This window comes from Dermacentor variabilis, unplaced genomic scaffold (genome assembly GCF_050947875.1).
Source record: "Dermacentor variabilis isolate Ectoservices unplaced genomic scaffold, ASM5094787v1 scaffold_12, whole genome shotgun sequence".
Taxonomy (NCBI): domain Eukaryota; kingdom Metazoa; phylum Arthropoda; class Arachnida; order Ixodida; family Ixodidae; genus Dermacentor; species Dermacentor variabilis.
In genome coordinates this window covers 23033346-23047210 of record NW_027460280.1, presented here as the reverse complement: position 1 = coordinate 23047210, position 13865 = coordinate 23033346, and the positions used below count along the sequence as shown (strand labels likewise).

Below are 13865 nucleotides of genomic sequence, written 5' to 3'. Positions count from 1 at the left end.
ACTTCCTCCAGAAAAAAAAATTTGGCGTAACCTATAAAAACACCCATTTTCCTCATGGTAGGGAAAGAGTTAAGAGACAGAAAGGGATCGGTGTGGATCAGAGAGCAAACGGGGATAACCGATATTTTAATTGACATTAAGAGAAAAAACTGGAGCTGGGCAGGTCATGCAATGTGGCGGTTAGATAACCGGTTGACCATTAGGGTTACAGAATGGGTGCCAAGAGAAGGGAAGCGCAGTCGAGGATGGCAGATGACTAGGTGGGGTGATGAAATTAGGAAATTTGCGGGCGCTATACTCCGTTCCATACATTGCAGTCAACACTGTGGAAGCTACACAAGAAGTTCAGTGACGAAAAGTTATCATTCCGCGTGTTCCGTCCATGCTTCACTATGCGCCAACAGCGTTCGCTCGCGCGAGCATGCACGAGAGGCTCCTCACGACAAGTTGCAGATAAAAAAAGAACGAAAAGAACAACAAGAATAAAAATGATCTAAAACGACGCCTTAGCAGACATACACTACAGTCTGTTTGTTTCTAAGGATTAAAACTTGTTTCATTCAATACTGAGCCTACATTAAAAAACAGTTACGCACAATTGGGATAAAAAAACATCGAACTATATCCAAGTGCGAACGAAGCCACTGAAAGAAGGCTCTCTAGCCTTCACAGCATTGACTGCTATGTATGGAATGGAGTATAGTTGGAATCGGTCGGCACAGGACAGGGGCAATTGGAGATCTCAGGGAGAGGCCTTCATCCTGCAGTGGACATAAAGTAGGCTGCTGCCGCTGCTGATCATGATGTTAAACCTCCTTCTTTTAATATTGTCTAGAAGTAATCATCGGCAAAAAGGTCTTGCCACGTTCAACCCAGTTTTCTGTAATGACTATCTCGCCGTTTTCATGGGCCAATCCCAAAGATTGGGCAGTATAAAATTTTGGGCCATTCCTGCGGGTATGTGCCACTACTGGGTATGTGCTGTTATTCAAGAATTTCTTAGATGCCACCTTGGGTATGTGCACCACCAAGTATGTTCCCATGGAGCCTCTGGGTATGTGCAGCTTTTCAATGAAGCTTTCTGATGCCAGCATGGGTCACTGGGTATCACGACAACAACAAAAAAACAAACAAGCAAGCAAACAAAAAAAGCACAACACCTAAGTAGTAACATGTAGATGCTAGGTGTCAACTGGAGTTGACTCTGCTCATATTTTTTTTTTATTTAGAACTACCTCTGAATGGAATCAGCTTCCAGAAGCGGCTACTGCTATCACGGACAAATCACATTAAGAGTTTTTGAATAGTATGCGTAGCCTCATTTGAGTGCGTTCTTTAATTGGCACTTAATTTGTTCTTCTGGCACGTTTTTTTTTTGTAATTGTTTTGTTTCAGCCCTACATTTTTGTACTAATGTATTATTGTTTCATGTTTATTGTCGTATCAACCAGTTGTTGTAATGTGCCCCATCCCTCTGTAAGGTGCAGAACCTGAGGGTAAAACAAAACAAAGAAACTAGTAAGTAAGTAAATAAATAAATAAATAAATAAACAAATAAAAATTTTGCACATTGATGATAACTCGGCCTTCCTGCAGAATTCAACTGTTGGGTGGTTGCTGCAATTTGCTGCAATTTGAAAAAACTATACTTGGCAGCTGCAACAAAGATGCACTTCCGAAATGTAAAACAGGGTGCTACACACATGCACACATCAATTCATGTCATGTTGCTACGGAATAGTATTACCAATGACGAAGAGGCGAGCAGTAAGAAGACGACGACGACGATTAGACGCTAGTGCGGGCTGTTGCCTCTTGGCCAAGTGCGGCGTATTACGTTGTAAATATACTTGTATATAGCTTTTCATCTGCGTCTTCTTACGTAACATATCTGGTGGAGGTGCTGGGTAAGAAGATGCGGGATGGGGCAGAATCGAAGAAGCCGGATGGGTATCAGGGCGATGGGCTGAGCAGATGGTGTGAAGGCCCATGTTTTCGAACTCCTGGCGGACAACTGCCTATATCAGGGAAACGGTGACTGCAGGTGCGTTGGTGGGGCTGGATTCGAAGGCAGCCGGATAGGCGGCCTCAATCTCACGCCGGACGATCTTGGTAATATCGCCAGTGTTGTTGGGACGAGGAGCATCGGCACAGGAAGACGTCGCTGGGGTGTTGGGCAAACGGGCAAACTGCTGGTCGATACGTCGGCTTTTAGCGAGTTCCAGGCAGCGTCACTCTTTTATAACAGCATCCACCGTCGCGACGTTGTTGAATACGAGCAAGTTGAAGGCGTCATCGGCAATGCCTTCTTACGTAACAATATTCATCAAAATATGGTATATTGCCTAAGTAACACACGGTAGCTTACCGATATCTTTGAAAAGAAACCAATGCGTTCTAGCACTACTGACCTTCGGCTGAAAAGGTAACAAGCTTGAGAGCTAAGGATTGCGCAATGAGCAATGGAATAGAAGATGTTCGACATAACATGAAGGGATAGAAAGATTGCTGTATGAATCACAGAGAAAGAAGTGGAGTTTGGCAGGTCATGTAATGCATAGAGCAGGTCCTTTAGAATAACATAATTGGTTCAAAGGGAAGGAAAACACAGTTGAGAATGTCGGAGGATTAGATGGTTTGATGGAACTGGAATAGCATAGGGTCAGTCAACAGAGGGGCAATAGACTTTAGGAAAGTCAGCAACACCTGCGGTGCCAAGGGCATTATGGAAACTTTGAGGGCAAGTTTTGTTTTTGGAGGCCATGTGCTGCATAGCTAGCACCGCAGCCACTGCAAACTGCTGCGACAAGCCCTCTCGCCATCGAAATGTCGGAAAACCACATGCTCGGATTGGTCTCTATGGGTGACGTAGCTCCTGGCACGTGGAATAGCGAGCCAGCCCGAGCTCGCACAGCACTTTGAAGCCTACGAAATTTCTCACACCATCTGAGCATGCTGGCCTTATGCACAAAAATGTGTAGGGTTAGCAGCTTATGTTTTTTTTTTTTTCACGAGCTCTTCGACACTTGCTAACGCAATCATCATTCTGTGAAAAATGCCTGAGAAGTTATCTACCTGCGAAACCCACAAAAGGCTTGAAACATTATCAGACGGCTTCTCCAATCAATCAGGGTTGCACACCATTTTGTGAAACAGTTTGGTCTTGCATGTTCTTAAAGATAAAAACACACTCACAGGAACCTCGCAGCTATTACCAGAATGCACCAAGGCATATTTTTAAGCATAAACTTGGAAGAAAGCGTGAGTGGCAGGCAATGTTTCCATGCAATCCGTCAGTGGTCCCGGCAACTTGTCAAAACATGTTGAAAGGAACATTCACAGATATCTGTTAAAAATAACATTTCTGGTATTCTAGTACATAATAGTGCATATTCCAGTGCATAACAGACATGGCTAAGAGCCTCGCAAGAAACAGTTTATGCGCCCAATCGCTTTAAACATTTTTTGCTGTTGGAATGCCTCTGCACATACAGACAGCTGAAATGCAACAAGGTAGTAGTGTAAAACCAACTCCATGTTCTGATGGTGTGCCACTGCCTTTTCAGCAGTGTGTCGTGGCTGTTTGTTTTGTGCCTTTACCAAAAGCAGGTCATGACTCATGAGCTTTGCAGCGTATACCCAGCAGGCAGACAGTGGGTGCTAGAGCAAGGATGCGCTCAGTGCACCGACTGCATGAAGACAGACTCTCTTCCCAACCTGTTGTGCTATGATTATCTGAGATGGTGGAAAAAAGGCTAGACTCCAGTTAGACGAGGCACGTCCTATACTGCAAGTGAAGCAGATGCTGAGCGCCTTCCCTTAAGATTCCCATACGCCTTACTGGTGGCTGCTTGAAGGTGCATGCCACTTTCTAAAGTCATCTGCAGGAGGTTGCTGACAGAGGGCTTTATTCTAGAGTGGACATAAATGATTATGATGCATGATTTGTTACTGTCATCTGCACTGACAAGATGCCACCTTGCTGTGTGCCCTTGCATCAATGCACACGATAGCAGTAGCAGCAGTAATGCACATGATCTCACATTCCCAAAAAATTCACCCTTTGTGACTTAGCCTGTCCTTAAACATTAACTGTCATCGATTTTGTGTGAATTTCCTATCTTTAACACTGTGCTTGCTACATTCCTGTCAAAAATGCTATGTCATGCTGATAAACACATGTTGTTCGTGATCTGAAAGGACCAGGTGTGCAGCATCAAAGGAAAAAAAGGTATGCAAGATAGATGACGATTATTGCTTGGGGACAAAATAAGCAGGAAAGCGTGCAGATATTTCCTGGTGTGCATTATGCTAAAGCACTGCAATGTGCAGAATCAGTCTGTGCACGTGATATCTTTATGTGTGGACACCAACATTTTCTTCTTACGGTGCCAGAGCACAGTAATTTGGGCTACCCATTACATGCAGGGATGGGTTTATAGGTGTAGTAATTTCATGCTCAGTTAAAAAATGGATGGGCAGGCTGCGCTGTTTTTTAAAGTCTGCCTTTCCTCGTCCTCTCACTGCAGCATCCCACAGCAGTCAAATGGTCAAGTGCAGCACTTATTCAGGAAAAGAGTGGGCCCACCTGGAAGGAGCCCTCGGTGAGTGCCCCCAGTGCAGCAGCAGGGCGTTTGGCCAGGCCACGCACACTGCGCATGGGGTTCAGCCGGGCGAACTGTGAGGTCACATTGCTGAGGGCACGTGAGCCGACACTCACAAAGGCCATCAGCTGACCCTCAGACATGTTGCGTGTCATGGCACCCAGAGGGGCCAAGCCCAGGCTGCCTGGTCGCTCGCCCTGGACAAAGGGCAGCTTGCTGCGGCGCCGCTCCAGTTTACCCTCAAACAATGGCACACTCAGTGACTTGACGCTCAGTGCCACCTTGAATGACTCGCAGATGGCCTTCAGTGACTCTGAAAACAAGTGCACACATTCAATGTCAACCTGTCACACCTTTTCCTTTAGTTTCTGTTGCCTGCACAATGAAGGCCTTTTTTTGGTTACTTCATCCCTTCTACACTTGATGCACCAGACTATAGTCTTGTTGCCAAATATGCTCTTAGGAAACAAAGTTGCCACTAACAAAGCACTGTCACATGAAACTCTAATGTTCCACGGAGAGGCCGACTCTATGTGAGCAGGCTTCTATACTGTACTGGCATTGACAAAAACATGCTCAAGTTATTGGGGGGGGGGGGGGGGCACGGATGAATTACCATCTTAATGCGTGTCCAATGTCAAATAGTGCTTATAGCAAGCATCTGTATGTCAATGATAATGCTTTAGAAGCTTCTCTTCTTGTTCATATTTTTTAACCGTTTGGGTGCCAGATGTTTCGGGCACTTCCGCCCGCATTGTGGCAGAGGTTTTCCCAAACTGTGTCTAAGGAACACATTAATAAGCTTTAAATTCAAATGCTATTTATTGACATGTGTTGCTGAACATTTTACAAAGTTTTTTAATTTGGAAATTCAAACAAGGACCAATACTTGCACTAATTATTTATATTAATAAAGATAATGAGTGTTCCTGAGGCAACATGGTCTCTTCGTCACTGTCAATACCATGTAAAGAGGCCCTGAACCACGTTTCATAGAATTCAAGAGATGCATTTGAAGTTAAACGATTTAAGAAATACATTGCCACAAAAGGTACTTCAATCCGTTCAGCAGAAGTGGAGTTATTGGCAATCAAACATCCTGTTCGCGGTGCTTCTGCTCCTTCTCTAATGACTTGCATTACAAAGGCTACAGCAGAGCAGGGTGTGCCCACATTGCTCCACCTACTGAACGTCACTGTGCCGCGCAGATAAAAATTTGATTTTGGATGTTCACACAGACGCAACTATTTGCAATTCTGGTGCCTACAACATGCCAAACGTGGTTGGACTTGGCCCACGGACTCATCATGGCACCCCAAACAGCCACAGTATCTATGCTATGCAGCAGACCACAGCTACATGCAACTGCAGTGTGTATGCACAGCGTTTGCTTTGTGTGTGACAGGGCTTATGTGAGTGCTCCCGTTCATATGCCCCTGTCTGGCTGTGCTACGTGGTTTTCTCCTGCACCAGCTTGACCGATGGTTAGTAGCCAAATCCAACTTGCGATCTTGAAGCATGATCAATAGCAATACAATGTGAAGTCAACCTGGGTGTTTAACCAGGAGCGGCCACGAGTGAGCGCATGCTGGTAAGCATGCGTGTGGTCTGACCTTAATTTTTGCATGGTTCGAGGCTAGTTGAGTTTTCAAAACTAGTTGAAATTAGCGAGACCTAACGGCTACGACACCAATAAGCAGGGTGGCCAAAGTTTAATTCCAATGCTGGCGGTTGCGGCTCTGTGTGAGCAGATGATGGTTGGCTCTTTCAGGAAGCACGTAATTATCATCAAAGTTTGAAAGCCGATTTTCGCTTACTTCAGCCTGCTTATTAAACTGTGTCAATAAAAATACACAGTAACAGTAGGAAGAAGTACACTGATCCAAACACCCTTCTTGATTGATGTCAACTATTGGCCAATAACAGCTGCAAACTGGAATCTGCTATAGTACAAAATAAAGTGTCCAGAAACTAGTGAGGACCAGGCTTGTGTTGAAAAGAAAGCGTTTGAGAAAAATGTGACTTTGTGCTCCACTTGCGAGTTCTATGCGCCATCCATGACTGTAAAATTTGGCTGAGATGTTCACAGCAGTGTATGCTATCCGCAGACTGTGTTTTTTCACCAAGCCTGAGGGGTGGTACAGGACGCCTTTGAAGACGCCTTGTAATTAACATTGGTGTACTCTGAATCAGAGTTCATAAAAGCTCTTGACTTTCCGCATCACTGAAAAAATGCGCAGGCTTTTTGTGCCTGTCCACTTTGTTGGAAAATGAAAGACGTGAGAAACACAGTCATTAAGCTTTGTCACGCCATGTGTCATACAAAAACAAAATATACAAAAAGGTTTAGTTTCGCCATTTTTTTAGTAAATGGTACAACCAGTCTACAGATGTTTCATGTTCACAAATTATCTCCTGAAAGGCAGGTAGCATGTGAAGAGTGCAACATGAGGTTACTCAGGCACAGCCATGGGTGTGCATCAGTGGCCAGATGCACATACTTGGGCACTTAAAAGGTTAACACTACTTTTCAACCCGTGGGCAGTCTTTAAGACCCAAAATGACAATGTTAATTTTTGTCAGTCCTGTATTTAATATAATTAGAAGATGGTTTGTCACTTCATTTGAGAATTAAATCTCCAATATTAATGAATGCATATTTACCTATGGTATTGGGTGGGACGACACAGTGTGTCGCCATCTACCGCCAGTGCTCGAGTAACATGAGAAGTTGGATCGTGTGCATAGTGCCTGCTACGTTTCGGGCACTAAGTTTTGCATCGTATTGCCATGCAATTTTGGTCATTTGTAGCTTACGCGTTTACGAAATTTTTTCAACTGAATTGTTTGCTATATGAGAAAATCCAGCATATTTCTGAACTTTTTTATCAAGCTCTGCTGTATGCAGGTACATACACGGGGGGGGGGGGGGGGGGGGCGCAGGGGTGGCCCAGGCCCCCCCCCCCCTCGAAAAAAAAAATTAAGCGGCATATCCCCCACCGCCCACGCCACTACTCCTCACACACGTTCCTAAAGCGCCGACAAATCAATCTATACGGCGGTCAACATTTTGCTGCCTTTTACAGCAAAAGCTGTAAATGACTAACATTCCGTAGTTTTTTCGGCGTCCGTCAACAGCAAAAATCATTATGTGGGCCGATCCTGGTGATGTGCAAAAAGGGTCCAAGCTCAATGGCACATACCTCTGTGGGCTCGGGAACCGGAACCAACCCTTCAATATCTTCGGGATGGGCCCACGTATGGGGAGTGCTTAAAGCCTGCTTCACCTCCACCGCAGGTCGACCCGGCATTGCACTACCTTCGGTACGGACCCATGTATGGGGAGTGCTTAACGCCTGCTTCACCTCCGCTGCGGGTTGGCCCAGCAGTGCACTACCGTTGGGATCAGCCCACGTATGGGGAGTGCTTAATGCCTGCTTCTGCTGTGCAGTGGGTCGGCCCGGCATTGCACTACCATCGGGATCGGCCCACATATAGGGAGTGCTTAACGCCTGCTTCACCTCCGCCGGGGGTTGGCCAGGTCTTGCACTATCTTCGGGATCAGCCCACGTATGGGGAGTGCTTAACGCCTGCTTCACCTTTGCCGCCAGTAGGCCCGGCATTGCACTACCTTCGAGCCGATCCGCGGCGGAGGTGAAGCACTTTGCTTTCCATTTGAGAGCTTTGACTGTCATCAGCTCTCGGTGTGATTCCATTTTCACAGAGTGGAATGGTCGTCAATTTTTTCACTCCTTTTGGATGGCGGTAGTTATCGGCATCTCCTGGGCCATGAAGGCCAGTTTTCTCATTGATTCGGTGCCCGTGCGATTAATTCGTGGTGAGTTCAGTTGTCACCATCTATTCAACAATCACGCGCATCGCTGTTGCTTCATTAATTCAACCTTCTTGGTTTAGACTGATCCAGGGACCAGGAAAGGGATTTGGTTCGTAGTCAGCTGGTGTGCATGCTCGTGGAACGAATTGCAGCTGGAGAAAACGCCAGTTGAGTTTAACTTTTCCTTTTGCTTCATTATTTCCTCGATTAACAGCTCGCCGTGACGCTGGCAGATCCTCGGAACCATATACCCGCAATATTAAGAATATATTAAAGAATATTAGAGATATTAAAGAAAAACGTTTAGGAGACATAGAAAACAAGCTTGACCTCCTTACGGTCCTTGAAAATAGAGTTGAATTCTGTCAACAAGGAATCGCCTGTATGAGCAAAGTTATAGACACACTTCAACAAAAAATTGACGACCTAGAAAACTGCAGTAGGCGATCTAACCTAATTATCTATGGCCTAAAGGAAAAAAAAACGATGAAACTAGCGAGTCACTAGAGCAAACTGTGAACAAAGACATTATCGAAGACACCCTGGGACTAGAAAAAGTTGCCATCGAGCGTATACATAGGTTGGGGAAACATGCCACAGATAAAACTCGACCGGTAATAATGAAGTTACTTGACTACAGAGAAAAAGTAGCAATCTTAAGCCGAGGTTTCAAACTAAAACAACTGACTACTCAATTGGTGAAGACTTCTCTAAAAGAATAAGAGACATACGGAAGAAACTTTGGGATAGTGCAAAATCAGACTATGAAAAAAAAGGAAAAAGTCACTTTCTTTTGACAAGCTTTACATTAACAAACACGCATATATTTGGGATGAAGAGAAGGACAAAGTACCGATGCAGAAAAACGACACAGAAACAAACTGCCAAATAACCCACCGAGCCACACAAGCCACACAATCAAAAGATTAACATTGATAAATGTAAATGCCTGCAGTGTCCTAAATAAAATAAAACAGAGAAGCCTTGGAAAGCCTTCTTGTCGACTACGAGCCCGATATTGTGGCCATCACGGAAACATGGCTATCACCCGCTATATTCGATCACGAGATTGTTCCGCCAAACTACACAATCATCTGAAAAAACCAACCTTCACGGGTTGGAGGAGTGGCCTTCCTGATAAAAAACTGTCTTCGCTTAGTCTTTCTTCCTGAGGTGGACAATGCTGAAGCCGTTTTCTACAAACTTTTGTGCGACGGGACGTCAATTGTAACCGGTTGTGTTTATCGGAGCCCTTCCTCTGACAGCACATGCCTTTCAGCAGTTCAAGAATATATGCAGCGTCATGTCCATCAATCCAGGATTATTCTTGCAGGCAACTTTAACCTTCCTGACATAGCCTGGCCCACAATGCGTCACACATCAGAAGCCTCAGAAGTGCTAACAGACTTGATGCTAAATTTTAACCTACATCAAATTGTCACTTGTCCTACTCGCGTTCAAGGCTCAAAGAAAAATATCCTCGACATCATATTTCTTAGCAAACATTTTTCTACAAGTCAAGTACAAATGGACATTACTGAAGGGATATCTGATCATAGTATACCTATGTGCACATTCTAGCTTGATCATTGTATTACTACCCTGTTTACAGTAAAAAGTTTTTTAACTTTCATAAAGCAGATGACGCCAGCATACTAACTTATCTGTCGCATGAATTCAATTCCTTTTTGGAAAAAGCATCTCAGAAATCTACTGATGCAGATGCATTGTGGCTACATTTTAATAGCATTGTCCTGCACTGTACAACTAATTATATTTCAATGCAAAAGAAAAAACAGCACCTTAAGACTCCATGGATCACACGTGAAGTCATCCATGCTAAACGGAGCGCAAATCGGCTTCGTAAGGCAAACAAGAATAATGCAAAACAATCTACAACCTTGAAGTTAAAATCTGCAGTTATGCATTTCAAGCACAAACTAGAAGATTCGAAACAATACTACTACAGTGTCACTTTTGCTAGCTTCCTAAAAAATAACGGACAAAGAGTCTGCAAACATCTGTGCAGTACCGAGCAGACAACAACCAAAAAGAAGAAAAAAGTGCAATGGCAAATAAATATAACGATTTCTTCAAGCCAGTCTTCACAGAAGACAATGGTACACTTCCCCCTCTTCCACCATCCTGTACCTCTGTGCTTGATCCCTTAATAATAACGGACGCCGGAATCCGCAATCTTCTCCTCAAAATTGACCCTAAGAAAGCAAACGACCCTGATGAAATTCCAAACGAATTCCTAAAAAAATATGCTGGGTGGTGCAGTAGATATCTGGGACAGATTTTTCGTAAGTCACTAGCAACTACTAATCTACCACACGACTGGAAAAAGGCTAAAATAATACCGATCCACAAGAAAGGAGACAAAAGTAATGTTGCCAATTCCAGACCCATATCTCTCACCAGCACTTCATGCAAAATACTAAAACACATCATTCTAAAACACATGACAGTGTTTCTAGAAGGCGAAAACATCCTATCTCATCATCAGCACGATTTTCGAGATCTGGCTCATCAACCATCACTCAACTAACAGAGGCAGTTCATGAACTTGCTTTTAGTATTAATGATCATTCTCAAATTGATATGATTTTACTTGACTTATCTAAAGCTTTTGATTGCGTGAGTCACACTAAGCTAATTGCAAAAGTGGAGCAAGCCATCGGGAAGGAAGAAGTTTCTGCTTGGATAACAGCTTTTCTAACACACCACTCACAATTTGTTATGTTTGACCATATGTCATCTGACGTCGTTGCTGTCACATCTGGAGTACCACAAGACTCGGTACTCAGGCTGCTGTTATTTCTGATCTTTATTAACGATATAACTAATAATACAGCGTGCAAAATCAAACTCTTTGCGGATTATTGCGTAATATATAAAGAAATTAACAGCCATAACGACCATCTCGATCTTTCTGATTCCCTTAACACGCTAGCCGAGCGGTGCTCCCAGTGGCAAATGTCTATTAACGTCAATAAATCAGTGGCAATAACAGTAACAAGAAAAAAGCAACCCTCTCATTTCACCTATATCGTTAATGGCACGTCTCTTTCGATGGTTGAGCAACAGAAATATTTAGGGATAATGTTGACATCAAACCTCAACTGGGAAACACACACAACTAATATCACAACTACTGCACTGTGAAAGCTATTTTATCTAAAAAGACGCCTAAAGATCGCTCCAACAAACATTAAGCTTCTGGCCTACAAAACATTTGTGAGACCTATTTTAGAATACGCTAACACAATTTGGTTTCCTTACACAGCAACTAACATAGCTAAACTTGAAGCCATACAAAGAAAAGCCGCAAGGTTCATTCATAGCAAATATCGTTCTACTGACTCACCTTCACATCTTTCAGCTTCCTCAGGCCTCAACACATTATCGATGACAGCAAAACAAGGTCGACTAAAATTCCTGTTTCAAATTCTGCACCGTCAGTATAAAATTGATATCACCCAGTACATTTCATATTCGCAATCTATAATAACACGGCATGAACACGAGCATATGCTAACTGAATATTCCTTTTCTAATGACGCATTCAGGTACTCATTCTTTCCTCAGGTAATCAGAGAACGGAATGAACTTAACTCGTCATTAACAGCTACTAACTCTTTATCCCTGTTCGTTTCACAGCTGGAGCTCATCACAAGAGATTATTAACGACTTCTAATGTTTGTTCCCTATTCTCTTTATGTTAAACTGACAGTACTTAGAAAAAAAAAATTTATACACTTGTTCATTCCCAAATATTTCTCGTTTTTCTTTGTCTATGATGTGCCCTGGTTGTTGTTCATTTTATTCTGCATTGTTTAGAGTTCTATCGTATACCTTATCTACCTTATCTTTTGTATTTTGTTGAATATCGTTGCTCTTTCATTCTTTGTCTTGTGCGTACGTGTATTTATGTACGGAAAAGAAAGTGTTCATGCCCGTCTGCTAGGCTCCCGGCTGAGAGCGGCAGTATTGTAAAATAAATAAATAAATAAATAAGGGTTAGATAAGGTGGAAAATAAAATAATGCGAAAGAGCGTCCATCATAAGGCCCTGCAATTACCGTTAAACCTATAAGCAATATGACAGTCGCTTGTTACCTCGTATGGATTTTCTCTAATTGTACAGTACTTTTCGTCCAAAATTGGCAACTGGAAACAAGAGTCGCAAGGAGTTGAGAAATTAAGCGATGTACTAAGGGAGAGATCCAAGGCAACAGCCAAACAGGAAGCTGAAGCAAACATTAACAAATTTAACCGTTGTTTGTGAAAATATTTATGCATCAACATCCTTTTATTTAAAAAGGAAGTAGAGAAAACACCGCCGGAAGCGGAGAATAATTCCATGTATTTTGAGTGACGCTTCTACCGTTATCAGGCGAGCCACCTGGTGTAGCCACTTCTCTGCTGTGCTAATGTGGGCGTTTTTCTAACCTTCCGCGGTAAGTGCAGTACGTCTAGAACTGCAGTGTCCTGCGCTCTATGCGGTTGTACGGGACTGGTGACCACGCATCGTTAAGCAACTTCCCAAATAACAACACGAGTTGGTTTCGGCACTTAAATTGGTAGAGCAGTAAATGAGGGTTCCAACAGAACTGTGATTGTTCCGCAAATATATATATATTTCTCTATAATTCTTCCAGACCTAATTAAAAAAACGCTAATACAAATCTTACAATACATTATACATTATTATACAATTTTACACTTTCGCTTGTTTAGTTATTCTTGGCAATGTTCTTCCGGCGCTTCTGTCATGCGCAAGTCCATTTGATGAGGTTCCCTGTTTGCCAAGTAAAGGAGCGGTGTATCTCACAGGCGTACCTGTGAGGTACACCTTATTTCAATTCAATTTTGCAGATTTACATGTCTTTATGGCGAATGGTGGGCATTATTCACATTTGTACTAGTAAACGTACCTCCCCCCCTCATCTGCGCATATAAGTTACCTTGGGTTGGGCCCCCCCTCGAAAAAAAATCCTGGGTACGTGCCTGGCTGTATGTACTGCCTGCATGCCAACCAGACTGCAGAAATGGATGGATGCGCTAGCTTCCACTGAGCCCGAGTGGTCATAAAAACATTGTGGCTTGCTTTTAAAGCAAGGATACATAGGCACAAGATCACGGGGCTTGGCCCTCAATGCTTTGCAGGTGCTGGCCACTTGGCTGACCATTGCCGATGATGTACTCGTAAATGTTTGCCGTGTTTTCATAACATGCAAGTGCTCAGACGGTTCGCCAGGCAGTTACATACGGAAATATTTGAGGCATTTTACATTTCAAAAGCTCCTGATGAATGCGTAAGCGCTCTATCACTGGCACTCACTGATAAAGAAGTGTTGTACCTTGAGGAGAACTTGGTGAATGCTTTGTAATGGCTTGTTATGGTGCTTATCGGCTTCGTTG

At 43.4% G+C, this 13865-nt stretch overlaps 1 protein-coding gene across 2 annotated transcripts in view; it reads right to left on the bottom strand.

The window, feature by feature from the left end:
• Positions 1-13865, bottom strand: part of sp3 (phosphatidylinositide phosphatase spermathreecae) — a 241834-nt gene that overhangs the window by 20707 nt on the left and 207262 nt on the right. For both annotated transcript variants that reach the window (XM_075676714.1, XM_075676715.1), the window contains exon 17: positions 4589-4917. In XM_075676714.1, the coding sequence (XP_075532829.1) occupies positions 4589-4917 (329 nt within the window). The remainder of the gene's footprint in view (positions 1-4588; positions 4918-13865) is intronic.